The following is a 20,873-nucleotide window of genomic DNA, read 5'->3' as shown; positions in this document are numbered from 1 at the left end:
GGGCTACCCGAGCAGAGTCTCACCAGTGCTACAACTGGGCTACTCGAGCAGAGTCTCGGCCACAAGGATGAGTCTTCCACTTCCCAAAGGCTTGAAGGACGGGAAGCAGCCAACGACAACAGTGCACAGAGTCGCACAGATCCTCCACTCTGGTGCAATCGTTCCAACACCGTTCATAACCCTCCTGACTACAACAAGATTGTCTACTGGTCACCAGTTGAATCGGATTTCGATTCAGGAGAGACATCAAAGATTTCAGACAGCACTTCCAGAGTCATCAAAGAGGCCTTCACTAAGATGCTCACCAACGAGAAACACCAAAGCACGAAGAGAAAGCATCCACACCCAGACAGTGCCTACACTAAATGTCCCAGACTGGATCCAGCAATCAAATCCAAGCTGCCAAAACAAGCCAAAGATGTGGATGAAAACCTAGTCCGCTTACAAAGTCGAGTACTGGATGAGGCTAGCCCTTTAGTGAACCTCCTGGAGGCAGCATGCGGAGGTGTGCTCACCCCAAAAGATGCTGCAGAGACAGCACAGCAAGCCCTAAAACTGCAGTAGGAAATGCATCAACCACTATCTCATCAGACCAATGCTAGAAGGCTACCCGGTATCTTAACCGGGAGCTCTCTACCCTAGTGAAAGAACAGGAGACCTTCACAGATGCTGCTCCTTTACTCTTTGGGAAGGACTTTGATAAATGGGCCAAGGAGCATATTGACACTGTCCGCTCACTCCAGAGATCCTTTGCCAGTGGAAGACCTAGCCAGTTTTTTCAGAGGGGCCACCCCCCAATGTCCAGGGGTGGCAGCAACAACCGAGGCAATAAGCAGTTCAAGAAACCTGCAAATAACTGAATCCTGTACCAAGTACAATTCTTTTGCTCATTAAATGTTGTAAACAATACTCAGAAAACAGCACACAAAAGGCAAAAAGGGACAGAAATCCCTAAGGAAATCCACACCAGAGGGTGTTGAAGACCACTCTGTCAGTATTAAACCAAAATGGGATGCCAGAGATTGCATCAGATACTGCAGTGTCAGAGACACCAATAAACACACAGGGAATGCAGAGACTCATCCCATTGCCATAGTAGGGTTAGACCCACTACCAAATCAGGTGCCAGAGATTGCACCAACCACAACAGACCCCACCCATTCATCATGGGGATGCCAATACTACACATGAGCTGCAAACTGCAGACTCCACCTTGGCTGGGACTCATCAAACAGGGTATCTCACCAGTGGCAGCTATAATAGCCAGGTATCACCAATCATTTGCAGGCAGAATCAGCCTGTTTCTGTAGCATCACAGAATATATAGTTAACAGTCTTTATTAGTGATATAACAATGGCAATGAATACAGGGTACAACACAACTCTATTTATACTACAACATGAATACATATAGATACACATGTTTACAAAAGTGTTAGTAAAAAAAGTATATTACAAAAACAACTGTGTTTACCTATTACAAGATTGCCATAAAATACATGTGTAAATTACAATCCAATTATGCATACACAGTAAACAGTGTGTGTTGCAGGCTTCTATCTAATTAGTGTGTGCATTATGTCACAGTTTCAACTGAATTGGAGGGTGCTGACGAAGGACCAGTGGGTCCTACAAACAGTGACAGAGAGCTACCATATCCCTCTCCTATCAGCCCCCAAGCAAGAGGCCATGCCACACAGCCCTCACTTCTCATCAGAGAACCAGACCCTGCTGCAGGAGGAGATTCACATTGCTGGAGAAGCAAGCAATACACAAGGTTCCAGCCCAAACAAAGGGTTTTTATTCCAGCATGTTCATGGTACACAAGAAAGATAGTGGTCAGAGACCAGTTATCAACCTAAACAAGATGGAGAGCCTACACACAGTGAAATTTCTCCTACAGAAGGGAGATTTGATGACGAAGATAGACCTGAAGGACACCTTCTTCATGGTACTAATAGCACAGCCTTTTCATCATCTCCTCCTCTTCAGGGTAAATGCAGAGTCATTCCAGTTTCTATGCCTTCGGGCTATGCACTGCCCCGAGAGTGTTCACAAAGGTCCTCAAATCAGCCATAAAGCTACTGAGCACCATGGGCATCAAACTAGTGATCTACATGGACGACATGTTACTCATGGCCCGTTCGAAACACCTCATTCAAGAACATACCTATATAGCTCTCTTCCTCCTGGAGAATCTGGGGTTTGTAATCAACAACAAAAAATCCATACTAACCCCTTGTCAACAAACAGAGTTTCTGGGAATGACTGTGAATTCACAATCCATGGAATTAAAACTTCCAGGAGAGAAAATAAAGAAGGGTTAGGGTTAGGGTTAGGATCAGAACTGAAGCTCGACATCTTCTGGCCACCCCAGATATCCCTGCTCAATCACTAGCTCAATTCCTGGGCAAACTAAATGCAACCAGTCCAGCACTCCAGATGGCACCACTGTTCTGTCGCTCACTCCAGGTGTCCCTCAGGCAGACCTTGACAGCCAATTCTCAGGATTACCAGTCAACAGTCAAGCTGTCTCCACAGGCAATAGAGGACTTGCAATGGTGGAAACAACATCTCACCTCCTGGAATGGGAGAAGCCTGATTTCCCCAGCCTTTACAATAGTAATAGATTCCGATGCTTCACTGCAGGGCTGGGGAGCCACCTGCAAGGGGAAATCTACCAGAGGCCCTTGGTCCCCTCAGGAACAGACTCTTCACATCAATTGCCTGACAGCTACTCTGGCAGTTCAAACTTTTGCCAAGGGACGTTCTTCTGAGAATAGACAACACAACCGCAGTGGCGTACATCAACAGGAAAGGAGGGACAGTGTCCCCAACACTTTCACACCGCCAAGACCCTGTGACTCTGGTGCATGGAGAAGAACATTTCATTGGAAGCCCAGCACCTATCAGAAGTCATGAACTCCATTGCAGACAGGGAATCCAGAGCCTGGCTGGACAGGTCAGAGTGGAAACTCTCACCCAATACATTCCAGATAATCAATTCTCAGTTGGGCCACCTGTCAACGGACCTGTTTGCAAGCAGGCTCTCCAATCAGCTCCCAACATTTGTCAGCTGGAAACCAGACCCACTGGAAATGGCAACAGATGCATCCACACTGGTCTGGTCAGATCTTCCGCAGAAGATCTATGCGAACCTTCCTTGGAACTTGATAGGCAGAGTCCTGTCTCAAGCTTTCAGTCAGAGCAACCCAGAGCTCATCCTGATAGCTGCTTGGTATCCTCTGCTCCTGCAGAGGTTGGTCAGAGTACCACTCCTCATACTTCAATCATCAGAGATGATACTGTCAGTGTGCCAGAAGCATCTCCCAGACATCCTACCCCAACTAGCCGTGTGGGTTATATCAGGGAAAGATGCTAGCGTAGCCAGCTTTCAGGAGCAGCTACAGGCCTGGTCCTGTCCTCGTGGAGGGAAAAATCATCTAAGTCATATGATTCTTGCTTCCGTAAATGGGTAAGCTAGTGTAGTGAACGGAATAGAGATCCCATTTGTGGACCTATAAGTGATGTAGCCAATTTTCTTAGCAGAGCTATATGAAGACGGCTACAAGTACCGATCTTTAAACTCCTCTATCTTCACAACCCATGAACGTGTTGATGGTCACCCTGTGGGTCAGCACCCCACCATTATTAGACTATTGAAAGGAGCATTTAACCAAAGACCACCCCGGCCAAAATACTCCATTACATGGGATGTGTCTATTGTCACAAGGTACATTACTTCAATGGGAGAGAATCGCTCCCTATCTCTGAAGTTGCTGTCCCTGAAACTGGTGGTGCTACTAGCACTATCAAGACCATCCAGATCTCATGACCTCTCCAACCCTGACCTGAGGTATATAAAACTGTTACCAGATGGTTTGCAGTTCAAGCCTAGCTCCCTAGCTAAACAATCCAGACCATCCAAGCCAAATGCTCCATTTGTGTTTCCAGCCTTCCCTGCAGATAAGAATCTCTGCCCCAAGGAGGCATTATCTGAGTATGTTTCTAGGACAGAGTCCTACAGAGGCACAGGATCAGACAGGAAGACCAAGCTCTTTTTATCTTACATTAAACCACATGATCCTATATCATCCTCCTCCATTGCTAGATGGATCTTGGCCATGCTAAGTTTGGCTGGCACTGATACTAATAACTTTAAAGCTCACTCTGTCAAAAGTGCCTCTGCCTCAGCAGCGGCTTCTGCAGGTGTGACAACAAATCAAATAATGGAAGAAGCTGACTGGAGCTCTGAGTCCGTCTTTCAATGATTCTACTATAAGCCTACTAATGATAATGCCATTGGAGTTTAAGTTTTATCATCTGCTCCCACAGTTTCACTACAAACATCACAATGATTTGTGATCTGAGTATTCCGAAATGTAATTACCTGAATGGCTCAGATCACAGAGTGGTCGACAGCTATTCTGGATTACATGAGGAATGTGAGGTGAACATATCAATGTCCCACCTGTGCCCAGCCCTTGATATGTTCTGCTGGGACTTGAGAGCAGTGTCTCTCCAATCATCCACCTTCAACTCCAACCAGCATTGTTGCATTCAGTTGGAGCCAGAAAACAGCCGATGGGTGTGATCACATGAGGGTACTTATAGGGTACCAGAGGTGACATCACTATTCTATTTTATTGTTCCACAAATATGGAAAACTAGGTCAAACACATTGATATGTTCACCTCGCATTCCTCATGTAATCCAGAATAGCTGGCAACCACTCTGTGATCTGAGCCATTCAGGTAATTCTATTACAAGGACCTTTGTAGGAAATGAGTAGGGCTAAAACGAATATACCAAATATTCAAATTCGTATTTGATTCAAATTTGTTCAAAACGATTATTGTAATTCGAAACATCAAAATTACAGTAAAGATGGCGGACACTAGTGCTGAGGAAGTCTCTACAACTGCGACAATGGGCTAGAGATGTACCGATAATCGGATCGGTGATCGCGAGGGTGATCAGATTGGTTGCTGATATGCCTTCCATATTAATAATGGGCACAAACGCTCTGTGAACCGATTAGTTTGAATGGCAAATATGAGTACCAGCTATGAAAAGTCTTTTCGCTCACTACAAACAAATAGAAAGCCTCTCTATACTATTCCATAAAACGCTAAGCTACGAGAAGTCATACGATTGCGCATGTAAGTACTGCTATTAGAGTTAAAATATTCTTACCCAGAACAGTATAGCTGTAGTACAAAAACTGTACCACAGGAAAACTAAACTGATCATCTGTGTATAGCAGCCATCTTGGTAACTAATCAAAACACTGAGTAATCTGGACAAGGTGCATGTATTAAAATATTTGTGGTGCCTAATTGTCTGGGTTGTGTAATAGAGACCACGCCACCATAAGTAGTTGCACAATATAGCACAGTCACATCACTTCTGTTTTCTCAATGCTACAAATTGTTAGAATATACATCATGCAGTAGCTACACCTGCTTGGTTTACACTTTACAGAATATACAATAATCTAATCACTGTATAATCAGTATCAGCTCTTTTATGTACAGATTAATTGGATATTGAAAATCCTTATCAGTACACCTCTAGCTAGTAGCTACACCTCTAGCTAGTAGCTACACCTCTAGCTAGTAGCTACACCTCTAGCTAGTAGCTACACCTCTAGCTAGTAGCTACATCATCAGACACTTCTACTTCATTTCAAAAGCCACCTACTGAGGTTTTAACATGTCAAATTTTAATGATGTTTTACAATTCAATACAAATAATAAGAAATAACACATATACACTGTATTTCAGTATTACACCAAATATAGAATATTCGATTATTCATTCTTTACTAAAAACATTCATTCTCTTTCATTTAGAATATTCGTTTTAGCCCTAGAAATGAGTCATAAATACTTCTGTCAAGGCCTTATACTTGCTTTTATATTCAAACTTTTCTTATGCTGTCATGGCTTAGAAAATATTGTGGGTCTATCCCTAGTGTATGAACATAAGAGATGCACTGATAGCTTGTTCATTCTAGCTTAAAGTATAAACTGGTTGTATAGGTGATCATGAACACCATAAGAAAAAGTACTACTGGAAATCAGGTTATAAGCGTATGTTAGATATCCACTGGAGGTTTTTAAGTAGGTTGACAACCCGAGGGCACGGTTTGGTCACCAAGGCATGGCATTAATTAGTGACCTCAGCTGTACCTCGGTCACTAATTAATGCCCACCGAGGTGCCAAATCAAGCACAAGGGTTTCAACCTACTAAAAACGACAGTGGGTATCTAATAGAAATACAACAATATATCGATATATCGCGTATCATATTGTTTTAAGACAATATCATTGTATCGATACAAAGTCAAACCGTATCGATATATCGTGTATCATGATATATCGACATATCGCGGCTTGTTAACATGACTGACAACCAAATTATTGTACATTGTGGTTAAACTGAGTAGTATGTAATGCTTCTCAAAGAAAAATTAGCTCACTTGTTTCTCTTAAAAATCAAAAAATACAAGTTTAATCGAAGGTTAAACAGTGTTAACTCGAAGGTGGCCATAGCAACATTAGTCTATGGGACTAAGGTTAAGCACTATGCAGGCAAGGTATCAGTAAACAACTAACAATAGGGTTAGCTTGATCACTATGCATTGTGGTATGCATTAGAAGGTATCAACAACAGGTTTGAGGTGGTACCATATGTAGCAGCTAGCCTGTTCTAGATCATTCTATGCTATAGCAGGGCAGCAGTGGCAGCTAAGGAGCAGCAGTATCACCAATTGTTTGCAGTGCTGGAAAAGTTTTATCCCACCCAAAGGTCCCTTCCCTTCTCATTCTTTCCACTAACTCATAGTATCAAACTATGGCTGGTTAGTGTGACATGGGTTGCACTGTTATGAGGGGCATCTGGTGTGGGTAAGTTGGCATACCACCAAATACACTAGCCAGAGCCTTATCATAGATGTTGGGGTACACATTTACCATGACCCAATCTTGGAGGGTCACGAGATCTCACGTGACAAATTAAGGGTCAGGTCTTAAGGCTACAGCGCTCCAGCTCATTCTCCCAGTCTCAATATCTTACTGTGTATGGTCATTGATACACACTGGTATATAGAGGTACACCTGGGAACAAGTTAAACAACATAGACCATTGCTTAAACTCCACTTTGTATTGTGCAATATATCGCTGTATCGTGATACACCAGAGGCAACATATCGATACATCTACACACTGTATCGTTGCATCTTTAGTATCTAACCTATTTAGAAAGCAGCTCGTTACCAGCACTGACAAAAGAAACACAGAGTCATGCTAGGTGAGGTCCTTTTCAGCGTGTTTGCGTGTGCTGCTGGTTCAGTGGCCAGTTTAGTGCTGTTTTACCAGCTGTTATTTAGTTCCAATGATTGTTTACTAAGAAGTGACAAGCTGGCCACAAAGCGAGAAGCTTTATAACAACTGGCCACAAAGCGACAAGCTTTATTACAATGCGACAGACTTTATTACAACCTCGATTACAACGTGACAAGCTTTATTACAACTGGCCACGAAGCAACAAGCTTTATTACAACTGGCCACGAATCAAAGCAACAAGCTTTATAACAACTAGCCTCGAAGCTTTATTACAACTGGCCACGAAGCGACAAGCTTTATTACAACTGGCCACAAAGCGACAAGCTTTAATACAACAGGCCACGAAGCAACAAGCTTTATTACAACTGGCCACCAATCAAAGTGACAAGCTTTATAACAACTAGCCACGAAGCAAGAAGAAACATGCTTTATTAAAACTGGCCACAAAGCAACAAGCTTTATTACAACTGGCCACGAAGCGACAAGCTTTATTACAACTGGCCACAAAGCGACAAGCTTTAATACAACAGGCCACGAAGCAACAAGCTTTATTACAACTGGCCACCAATCAAAGTGACAAGCTTTATAACAACTAGCCACGAAGCAAGAAGAAACATGCTTTATTAAAACTGGCCACAAAGCAACAAGCTTTATTACAACTGGCCACAAAGCGACAAGCTTTATTACAACTGGCCACGGAGCGACAAAAGTTACAAACAGATGCAATAGCACAGCTGAAGTGTGTTGATGGTCTAATGGTGACAGTGCTGACAAGCAGGACAGTGCTGACAAACAAATGTGCTTGCTGTAAACTCAGCAACACCAGTTAGTTTCACTGATGGCTAGCTAGTTGTGAATGTAGAACATTGTTGGGGTAGCTGTAATATGCATCAAGTAGCTGGTTCATTCGGTTTGACAGCTAGCTTGGTCAAGTGCTAGTATGGTTGATGAAGGTAAAAACTCAAATCTAACTAACCATACAACCACTAACTAAATCAGTGACATAGAAAACTCTTTGAACGATTGAGTACTAGCCACATATGCAGTTCAAAACATTTTTCACATAACAACAACTACAGCGATGTACACACTGTACTACAACCATCCAAATGTTCCTGACAAACAAAGTGCAATAATTTCCTCAACTATATAATCTCCACAGTTAGTATAGCAGTGTATCTCCCATCTGATATAATAGCCATTTAGCTTGGAGGAAACTAAATAGGGAACTTTTAACACTTCATTTCTGCCCTACCTAGTTAAGATACACTTAGAAAGTAGTTCAAAGTGCTAACAATCACTGGCAATGACTGGATGCCTGTTGTGGTGGTGTGTAAGGTACCCACAAATATTAATGCATGTTCCCACTGAGATAAATTACTCTGTAGTTCAATAGTTTGTAAAGATAGCTGGTTGTTTCAAGTTGTGTTTCTAGTTCATTCATCCCATGCTTAGTTTTATATAACTTACCACTGTGATTGTTTGTTGTATGGTTGATGAATATGGTATCAATTAACATTAGCTCTGTGTGTATTTCTATGGCTTAATATAGCATAGCACTTTGTTTCTAGTAGAAAACTACTGTTTCCCAACTTTGTTTGTATATGACAGGAAAGTATAATGTGGCTCAATCATCAAAGGCTACTGCCAGTGTTACAAATCAGTAGTAAACTGGTTTACAAATAATTATAACATGGCTAAGTGCCTCCTTTTGGTCGCATAATCTGGCCACTAATTAGTTCAAAGACATCAACACTAGACCAACACAGGAAGTCACAATACAATCACTAGACCAACACAGGAAATCACAATACAATCACTAGACCAACACAGGAAATCACAATACAATCACTAGACCAACACAGGAAGTCACAATACAATCACTAGACCAACACAGGAAGTCACAATACAATCACTAGACCAACACAGGAAGTCACAATACAATCACTAGACCAACACAGGAAGTCACAATACAATCACTAGACCAACACAGGAAGTCACAATACAATCACTAGACCAACACAGGAAGTCACAATACAATCACTAGACCAACACAGGAAGTCACAATACAATCACTAGACCAACACAGGAAATCACAATACAATCACTAGACCAACATAGGAAGTCACATTACAATCACTAGACCAACACAGGAAGTCACAATACAATCACTAGACCAACACAGGAAGTCACAATACAATCACTAGACCAACACAGGAAGTCACAATACAAGGCAATGAATTTGGCTAATACATCAAGGAGATGAATCACTCTGGAACCAATAAATTACTACCTTGATGGTTAGTTGGTTCATTGTTAGGCAGTTTATTCACTGGTAGCGCTTTCCAGCCACCATGCGTGAGCGCAAGAGGTAGTATCAATGCCAATCACTGCAGCCATTGGACTGCTTCACATCATTTAGAAGGGTGTAGCTAAAGTGTCTGATATTGATTGTTGAGTGGTCCAGCACTATAATAATCTTGGTTAGTTTAATTTATTGGCAGACGAGCTGTGGTGTACAGAAAGCTAGCTATAGACTCTTCCCAGCAGTTGTACTGCTTCCCATTCATTCAGATGAGTTCAGGTTAGCGAGTAAACTTGTTCCTTCTATACAGCGCTCAATATTAGCCTTGCCTTCTTGTTCCTTCCGTATTACAAATGGGCGCTTTTGATCTGCGCATGCCCCTTAACTACAAATCACTTAGAACACACCCATTCAGTTTGTATCTGATTTGTAAACACGACACCTGAGGGCTGCAGGCCCTCGGGTGTCGTGTTTACAAATCAGACTCAGTTTTGATAACTATATAGGAACCCACCAATATTGGAAAAAATCTCCGTATTGGCCATCGATACGATATGTATCAGTATGTCGGTACACCCCTACTTTCTTTATCTAAAGGAATGGTCAACCAAAGTTTCAGCTCTAGAAGTCATGAACTTTCAAAGTTACAGCACTACAAAATATGTGAATTGCTCATCCAATATGAGGAATACTTTCCATCTCCCTGGGAGCACTGACCATGAAGGGCGTGACTATTCAGTGGACTAACTACTGGACTGGACTAGACTACTGGACTGGACTAGACTACTGGACTGGACTAGACTACTGGACTGGACTAGACTACTGGACTGGACTAGACTACTGGACTGGACTAGACTACTGGGCTGACATAGTTTTGATTTTTGCACATTCTATGATTGCATTTATGGAGTCTTGCTAGTAAGCTAGCACCCTTAGGGCACCTGCAGCCCACTCAAATGCTGAAGACGAGCAATGGAATATGCGAAAACTGTATTTCACCGTTCATTATGCCACTATTACTTATTCCTTATGCTTACCCTGTAATGCTGCAGGCAATGCAGGGAATGAGACAGCAATAGTTAACCAGCGATCAACTTGCCAGTAGACAATATCCTTCGAGATATCCTTAGAGCAAGCTTGAGGAGTAAGTTAGTCTCGTGTGGCCAGACCTCTAGTTCAGTGCAGGGGCTTACTAATTAGATATTTTTCAGCACGGGCGCTTATAATTTTTAATTGATAAGTCCCTGCACTGAAACAGAAGACTAGCTTGCTCCTCAAGCTTGCTCTAAGGATATCTCGAAGGATATTGTCTACTGGCAAATTGATCACTGGTTAACTATTGCTGTCACATTCCCTGCACTGCCTGCAGCATTATAGGGTAAGGAATAAGTGCTGTATAGTGGCATAATGAACGGTGAAATACAGTTTTCGTATATTCCACTGCTCATCTTCAGTGTTTGAGTGCTAGCTTACTAGCAAGACTCTATAATTCCAACCATAGAAAGTGCAAAAGCCAAAAATATGTCAGTCCAGTAGTCCAGTCCACTGAATAGTAACACCCCTGACATGAAACAAAGATTTTAGAACTCCTCGAGAACATGATGTTACCTTCCGTCATCATGAAACAAGAGAAAATCTTCATATTTCATTCATTGTGTCTGCATTCTACTGTAAAATTAGGCTTGTGCTAACACGTGGGATTCTTGTAGATCTGGTCACATAATTATGTGGTTTATGAAAAAGTGCACAGTTTGGCTACACACACACACTGCTATATATGGCAACAAATACAACATTGACTACAGAATTACTCACTTAGTTAAAGAGTCCAGAGAGTTGTTGACCAACTTTAGACACTGCTCCTGAACTAACTGTAGCCCAAAATGAATTGGCTCTAATGCCTGCATGAGATGTCATCTCAGATGTAGAATTATTCAAACCAGTGGCTCACCTCAAGTAAGAACACTTGATCTCGTAGATATAGTTTAGAATATGTGGTAAGAAGACTAGACAATTTGATCCAGACCTTCCTGCGATCCTCCAAGTTACTAGGCTTGATGCTATTACAATAGTCATGGTTAAATCTGATACTCAATGGTACACATTAATTGTGCTAGATTAGTGAGGTTGGTATTATGGTATTATACAAGTCATTCAACACCATACAGTATTTCGAATTATGTTAAAGTACGCAGTAAATTAGGTAAGTAATAAATTAAATAACACAGCCATCCTCTTTTTAAAATTCAAAAACCATCATTCAATGTCATAATGTACAGAATGTAACACCAAGTCTAGGGAATTAAACTTAAAGCAGGAATAAACAGTACAGCCAGCAGTTACACACAATACAGAAATGTTGGTGATCACTAGAAGAGGATTCTGAAGTCATGAGAGGTTTGACTGTATTAATTGAATTTACACTGGTCAAAATCAATAGTTCCTTCAGAAAAGTCATCAGCTACTTAATGCAAAGCGTATTTATACAAAAACATCCAGGTGCGTCATACAAAAAAGCTAGATGAAAGAAGTTGTAAAATCAAAAGGTGGCGGCCATGAAATGACTGTGGTGGTAAATTAATGGCAAAAATTGTAACGATATTTCAGTGAATTATAATTCAGTGAATCTGTGCTGCCTCCTCCAATATCTGCCATTAACCTACCATCACAGTCATTTCTTGGCCACTACCTTTGATTTCTCAACTTTTTTCACCCTAGCTTTTTTGTAAGCTGTACCACTTTTTTTACAGCTTGGTTTTTGTATAGATACGCTTTACATTAAGTACAGTGTAGCTTACGAGTTTTCTAAAGGAAGAAACTATTGATTTTGACCAGTGTAAATTCAATTAATACAATTTTACCAGTGCATACTCCAGAATCCTCTTCAGGTTGTCATACACCAAACATTTCTGTATTGTCTGTAACCACTGGCTGTACGCACTATACGCTTATTCCCTAGACTTGACGCTACATTCTATTCAACCTAAAGCTATATAGCTGCAAAAAATTTATAACGATAATTCAGTGAATTTGTGTTGCCTCCTCCAATATTCACCATAAACCTACCATCATAGTCATTTCTTGGCAGCCACCATTGATTTCATAACTTTTATCACCCTGGCCTTTTTGAGGCCACAACCTTTTATACAGTTTGGCTGTTTTTGGTGGCACAGATATCACATATTTTTGCAATTACATTTACTTCTCTTTTTTTCGTACTACAGGAAGTCTATGTAGTTAAACTCTCAACAGAGTAAGAGTAACTTGTAACATAGCTGAACTCTCTATAGGGTGACTTGTTATCTGAACAATCAACAGGGTGAATTGCTTGTAGCTGAACTCTCTACTGGGTGACTTGTAATGTAGCTGAACTCTCTACTGGGTGATTTGTAACATAGCTGAACTCTCTACTGGGTGACTTGTCACGTAGCTAAATTCTCTACAGGATGACTTGTTTATGTAGCTGCAGTCATGACAGAGTGAATTGCTTGTAGCTGAACTCTCTACTGGGTGACTTCTTATGTAGTCTACAGGATGACTTGTTTGTAGCTGAACTCTCTACAGAGTGATTGATTACATGGTTGAGTTTAGGGCTGGGACGAAGTTTCGAATGTTTCATGGGTTCGAAGTGTAAGTAAACTTCAAATTATAAATCGAAGCTTCATAATGCACGCATTGCCAACGAAAGAATTACAAATAAATGTTATCTTTATTGCTGCTGTTTATTCATCTTGTGCAATCGATATTCGTCCCTTCACAATCAATCTTCATCTGCCATGCGTACTTTGTCATGTGTACTTTGTCATGTGTACTTTGTAATGCGTACTTTGTCATGCGTACTTTGTCATGCGTACTTTGTCATGTGTACTTTGTCATGTGTACTTTGTCATGCGTACTTTGCCATGCGTACTTTTAAACTATCACAGCTTAGCTTGCTCCATAGTTGTAGCCTTCAACACCTTCTAAAGTGATAAAGCATGGAAATGTCCCTTTAGCCATTAGTTGGTGTTTGCCTGTGCATGATTGCAGTATAGCGAACACACCCATTTGCAATCAATCAATCACATTATTTAGTACTGCTGCTATGCATTTTCCAAATGCTTACAAACTTATTAAATAGTATTAGAAAGGTAAAACTTGAGAAGGATGTGCATAAATGCAAGAAAACTTGCTAACGCTGAAGCTTCAAATGTTCGAACATTTTATTAGCAAACATTCAAAGGTAAATTTCAATATTTGTCCCAGCCCTAGCTGAGTTCTCTACAGGGTGACTAGTTTGTAGTTGAACTCTAACTTGCTACATAGTTAAGCTCTCTAAATGGTGACTTGTTTGTCGCTAAACTCACTACAGTAGTGATGCACAATATTGATATTTTTTATACGATTATTGTCATGAACAAATATCATGATTATTGCCCACTAATGAAAACACTAAACGCATCACGAATTGTCCATTAAATGGTAAAATTACATTGAAAATTTACAAATATTTCCCTGACTATCATGATTATTACACGATTATTGCCAATTACGATTATCACTAGTCAATGAAAAGTACACAATATTGATTACTGCCAATAAAATAATCAAGATTATCACGATGATTGAATAATTGCCCATCCCTACACTACAGGATGACTTTTGCACCCTGAATTCTCTACAAGGTGACTGCAATGTAGCTTAACTCTCTACTACATGTGTGCAATAATAATACATGTTGTGACCATAGCAGTACTGTATGTACTGTATCTAAACTAAGACTACTATAGTAATGTGTATGCACAATATATTTACCATAGTACATGTACCTGTCCTATATCATGCAGGCAATACCTGTAACACCATTCAACAACTTTTAACTCACTGACATCAAAAAGAAATGATCGTAGCTACATTGGTACCTGCCCCCACTGTGCAGGTCTTGCTGTATTATTGCGCAGTAGTTGTACCCGTGCAAAATGTGTTTGATACTAAGACAATTGTTATGTGCTATTGTGTGATTTGAACAATACAATTGATAGAGGAATAATCACATCATATTATTACTACCAATAAAGAAATAGTTACTGATGTGTACACTTAATTTCTTCAAAGGTGCGTTACACACTAACATCTATAATGTTACATGTTGGTGACCTGGCACATCAACAAAGAGTGAAGATGTCATAGTTTTGATAATGTCAGTTGGCCTTGTGCACTGGAATTTCTGCTCTGCCTGAGCATCTGTGAAGTACTCATGAAGACGGCATATCAAGATGCATGCATTCCAGTGACAGGATCTTTAACATGCCACATACACAGAGTTCTACATGCCTGAACATGTACAGTCCTCATGAAGGTGGCATATCAAGATGTGTCCCATCACAAAATTATGGGCTCTTTAAAATGTTACTTCATTACGATTATGATGTTGCATGAATTAACATAATAAAGTATGAGGCTTGCCTTGACAAGCTGATTTGTGGATTACTCAATAGGTATGATCAGTAATGGTTGAATTCAACTTGCATGTTTCACATACAGTGATTTATATTGACCATTTTAGATTTTGTTATCAGTGTGTGTTCTATTAGAGTAACTGAATTGGAGTTCCCATTTCTTCATGATGTATATAATTACGCAATGTATTAAGGGTTGCTTTTTGTCAGTTGCTTTTAGAAGGTATCAGTATAGCCCAAGAGAATCCTTCATACGAAGAGTGGATTCTCAATTAGAGATCGCTTGTGTGTTCTGTTAGGGTAGATGTATGTTCTATTAGGGTAGTTAAACGGAATAGAGCTTCTCTAGTCAGAAAAATAGAAGTTTCAGCTGTCCCTGTAGAGTTAATCAGGGGGTGAAAATGTATCTCCCGACATTAAAAACCATACTGGCAACTTCATAATCTCATCCATGATTTGTCACCTGGTAAGGTAGATGTGCATTCTATTAGAGTAATTGGCGCGATCTTCTGTTCTTCATCGTTCACAGCAGTGTCAGGTAGGGATGGGCGGTATTGCTTTTTTGAAGAACGGTACGGTATTAGGAAAAATACCTCAGTATCACTAAATACCTTGTATATTGTACACTTTTTAAAAACCTGGGTAAGCTATGATTTACACTTATACCCACATTGTGCTAGTAGTGAAAGTCATCTTTTAAAGGAACAAATGAAATGACAATTGTACCACAAAGTAAGGTTTGAATATCCTAAAAGGTAAATTATTGTGTCTGTCTTGTCCACAGCATAAACACATGGTTGTGTGGGGCTTGACTTCATGTGTAGCCACCACTAAATCACCAAAACTTTAATTAATACATTAAATTCAGTATTCGGTATTTTTAGAAAGCCACAACGGTATCTGAAAAATACCTTTTTAACTACTAATACCTAAATACCTAGTGTCAGGTAGAGATGTGTATTGCAGAATGTTATCCTTTTCTTTGTAGCTTTCCCTGCTGGCAATACTTTGCTTTACGATAGATAGCAGAAGGTAAAAATCTTGACACGACTACTCCAGAACTCTCCCTTTTATACTGGTGGGTATGACTGCCAGATGATATTGTACACACCAGATCAATTCTCTGATGTGATTGGCTAAATAGTGAAAAGGTGATTGATCCTATTTTATTGTGAACTTTTAGATAATGACGTCATATGTCTTCCATTAGCAATGCATGTGTATCAGAATATCGCGAACCTATTCCGTAAACTTAAAATGGAGATTTGTAAGGAAATTGTTCCCACACTCAAGGTTAGCCAGTATGGATAGGCACGAAAATCACCTTATGACACATTGGCTTGGACAGGAGGTACATCTAGCGAGTTTGAAATGATTAGGGGGAAACCTAGGAGTTTGTGTTTGAAAATTTTATGGCCTCGATTCTTACTTTTCCTCAGTCTGACAACTACAAGGCAGGGTACGATATAGCAAAGGCACATTCGAATGGCTGTGAACATGCTATGAAGGTCTAGTGAGTTTCAGAGGGATTCAAAGCTTCCTTCTGTTAGCAATGGCAGTTTAAAAGGGTATCTCCTTAGTTTAGCGAATTGCCACCAAACCCAGATTCGCCTTCAATCATACATTACAATGGTACCAATGTGATTGGAATCCAACTAAGAATGACAGAACAGTGCTCGAAAACATATGTGTTAGCGTTCGAGAATTAATACAGATGTATATGAAATTGCCCTATTTGTACGATCTCCACATTAACTAAGCAAGCAATAAACTCCAGTACCATTAATGTATGTAGCTATGTAGCATGCATGGTGATGTCACATTAAACATGAGGCTGCATCCTGCAAGTACACTGAAATGATGTAAGCACAATGATACAGGCAGGTAAGCTTAACAGTGTAGATAGCTAAGTTAAACAACAGTACCACACAGGTGATGATGTAATTTATAATAGTAGTACCTGTCCCGCAGATCATACATGTAATAATACCAATTCAGATTCCACATGGCTTTTACGCAGCTGACAGCAGAAAGAAACATAACATAGCATCTGTACCAAAATAGCCTATTTCCATATATAAAAGCATTAGAAGTTGATGTCAAAGTATTTACACTGATAACTGAAATGGCACACGTCAGAGAAATGCACAAATAAGGTTCAAAACAAGAGAGAAAATGTTACATGGAAAAGTTCTTCAATAAACACTAAAAAGGTTGCCAAAGCAAAAAAAACACAGGCACCACCAGGAATCAAACTCAGACCTCATAAGGCATGTGCCACTTTGCTTGTCAGCCATTTAATAAATCATGTGATGTATGTACAAATCAACTGAATCGCCATCACGTGACAAGCAACATGACATCAATAGAAAGTCAATAGGACAAAGTATGGCCAAGTCATGGCATTTTATCCATTGAGGGAAGACAAAGAGATACTTCTTCTGTAATTCTAGGCACATACAGTGTGAAAGTCTGGGTTAAAAGGATGGAAGCATTTAAACAAAATTTAACAGTGGTTTTTAGACAGTTCTTGTATAGTGAACTTCAATTATCCGAACCCCTTGGGACCAGGGGTGGTCCATAAGTCTGAAAAGTCTGTATCTCTGAAACTGTGTATAAATAGCATAAAGAACATTTGTAAAAAATATCAGCAGTGTTCAACTACCTTCACCTACCCTAATAAAACAGTCACTACTCTAATAGAGCAGTCCCATAGTTTGTGGTAAACCAAGAATCCAGATAAGTGGAGTCCTGATAACTGAGGTTCCACTGTGCTATGGGAGTTTGGCATGCATAGAATCCAGTTTACTGGACAATGCGTTTTCAGTGCTTGCAGTGGCTGTGGGTCTAAGGGTTAAGACAACTTTAAACCAACTAATAAGGATAAACAGAAAATATTCGAGTATATCTCAATCAGGCACTTGCTACACATAGCATTATAACTCAGTGCCCATTATTTACCATTGAAAGGACTTTCTATTGTAATTTATCCATCTACACACTGATTTTCACACACCAATTTTCAACTCACTCCTACACACCGATTTTCAACACAATCCCCTAAGCAGTTTGCTTGGTAAGTGTGAAAACTACAGTGTTGCACCGATAATCAGATCGATTATCGGAAAAAACATATATTGTCTGTATTTTTCTATATCGGTATCAGATTGGTATTGTGCTGGAAAAAGCAGCAGATACAGATATAAGTATTCATTTAGAAATACATGTTTATGTGCACCAAATGATGCATTGAGCTACATCTCCTACACTACATTGTTATTACTACTTAAATGTACCACCTGATCTATTTGTAGCACTATAAACAAGCTCAATTATTCCTTTATAATCAAATTTCTAGTAAAGTTTGCAGAAAGATACCCTTGTAGTACCATATCACTTGAAAATATCATCCAATATCGGTTATCAGAATATCAGAAAAATCTCATATCGCTACTAGAAAACAAATTTTATCTACAAAACTCGATCGTGCAACTTTGGTTTCGTGTTATATATCTCCGTGGTTATGGTCCTTTATCTTGAATCCTTCTAAACCACCAAGACACACTCCTGTGAAGGTTAATTACAAACTGATTTTCAACTCAACAGTTTTCCTTGTATGCAACTACTACCAGATCTTCTCTCCCAGGAATACATCAGTGTTCCACCACCAGTAGCACTACACGTTATGACAGACAGTCAACCTTTGTGAATAAATGGTCATCCATAAATGATTAGCAAAATTTGGTAATGGTATTTGCCCCTTCAAGTGTGCTAAATTTCAGCTCTATTAGATTATGCTTACATGTTTTATAGCAGCTAAGTGAAAATGGTAAAAGTAGAAGAAAAATGAAGAAAAAAATGAAACTTTGGTTGTTTGTATCTTGGGATGGGCTGGGAGGATTTCCTTCAAATTTGGCATGCCTGGGTGAGCAACTCCTGTGTAAAATTCGTTCCAATTAATAAAGCATGAAAATAACATTTTCTTTATTCCTGTCAATTACCTATTGTGCGGTGTGCCAGTTTCTTGGGGACACACTACCACTTTAACAAATGGGGATGGTTAAAACCCGGACCAGACCGGACCAGACCGGACCAAAGGTCAATTCTCCAGGAATACAAGATTAGCCATTTTCTAAGTATTTACAACTATTTATATCCTCTATAGCACTTATACACTACTCACCTTGCAGCAACTCTGCCAAGAACACAATCATGATGGTTGAGCAACACGAAGTATCCACTGTAGAACAATCTAACAAAGTTAAAACACTTTGTAATGTGTTTTACTACACAATAGCTACAAAGCTACGTGTTCTTCCTGCTGTAGTTGCATAGAACCACGAGTGGCTGCCCGAATTTATTAGAGTCGTACTATTCACTCTAAATACATCTATCTTGAAATAATTCAAGTATTGCTGACCTTGCTTAACTCCATGCATTAAGTTTGAGATAAATTTGATAGTTAACTGTTAGTTTTTGCACAGCACGACTAATAAATTCGGGCAGCCATTCTTTCTATGCAACTACAGCAGGAAGAACATGTAGATTTGTAGCGATTGTGTAGTAAAACACATTACAAAGTGTTTTAACTTTGTTAGATTGTTCTATAGCGGATACTTTGTGTAGCTCAACCATCGCGATTGTGTTCTTGGCAGAGTTGATGCAAGGTGAGTAGTGTATAAGTGCTATAGAGGATATAAATAGCTATAAATACTTAGAAAATGGCTAACCTTGTATTCCAGAATTGACCTTTGGTCCGGCCCGGTCCGGGTTTTAGCCATCCCCCCCCCCAAATCAACCAGTTGAACTAGTTCACCCAAATCACCCAGTTCAGTGCCCAACCAGTTCAACTAGTTCACCCAAATCACCCAGTTCAAAGCCCAACCAGTTCAACTAGTTCACCCAAATCACTCAGTTCAGTGCCCAACCAGTTCAACTAGTTCATCCAAATCACGCAGTTCATTGCCCAACCAGTTCAACTAGTTCACCCAAATTACCCAGTTCAGTGCCCAACCAGTTCAACTAGTTCACCCAAATCACCCAGTTCATTGCCCTACCAGTTCAACTAGTTCACCCAAATCATACAGTTCAGTGCCCAACCAGTTCAAATAGTTCACCCAAATCACCCAGTTCACTGCCCAACCAGTTCAACTAGTTCACCCAAATCACCCAGTTCAGTTCCCAACCAGTTCAACTAGTTCACCCAAATCACCCAGTTCAGTGCCCAACCAGTTCAACTAGTTCACCCAAATCACCCAGTTCAGTGCCCAACCAGTTCAACTAGTTCACCCAAATCACCCAGTTCAGTTCCCAACCAGTTCAACTAGTTCACCCAAATCACCCAGTTCAATGGCCAACCAGTTCAACTAGTTCACCCAAATCACCCAGTTCATTGCCCAACTAGTTCAACTAGTTCATCCAAATCACCCAGTTCACTGCCCAACCAGTTGAACCAGTTCATCCAAATCACCCAGTTCACTGCCCAACCAGTTGAACCAGTTCATCCAAATCACCCAGTTCAGTGCCCAACCAGTTCAACTAGTTCACCCAAATCACCCAGTTCAGTGCCCAACCAGTTCAACTAGTTCACCCAAATCACCCAGTTCAGTTCCCAACCAGTTCAACTAGTTCACCCAAATCACCCAGTTCAGTGCCCAACCAGTTCAACTAGTTCACCCAAATCACCCAGTTCAATGGCCAACCAGTTCAACTAGTTCACCCAAATCACCCAGTTCATTGCCCAACTAGTTCAACTAGTTCATCCAAATCACCCAGTTCA

At 40.3% G+C, this 20,873-nt stretch overlaps 1 protein-coding gene across 2 annotated transcripts in view; it reads right to left on the bottom strand.

Annotated features, from left to right (window-relative positions):
* LOC136269401 (BLOC-3 complex member HPS1-like) overlaps positions 1-20,873 on the bottom strand; it is a 150,460-nt gene that overhangs the window by 103,133 nt on the left and 26,454 nt on the right. For both annotated transcript variants that reach the window (XM_066064952.1, XM_066064951.1), the window contains exons 5-6: positions 11,608-11,716; positions 11,472-11,557 (exon numbers count right to left, since the gene is read on the bottom strand). In XM_066064952.1, the coding sequence (XP_065921024.1) occupies positions 11,472-11,557; positions 11,608-11,716 (195 nt within the window). The remainder of the gene's footprint in view (positions 1-11,471; positions 11,558-11,607; positions 11,717-20,873) is intronic.

The sequence above is a fragment of the Dysidea avara genome, chromosome 10, assembly GCF_963678975.1.
Source record: "Dysidea avara chromosome 10, odDysAvar1.4, whole genome shotgun sequence".
Classification (NCBI taxonomy): Eukaryota; Metazoa; Porifera; class Demospongiae; order Dictyoceratida; family Dysideidae; genus Dysidea; species Dysidea avara.
Note: the sequence above shows the minus strand (reverse complement) of the source record. Positions and strands in the feature narration are given on the sequence as shown.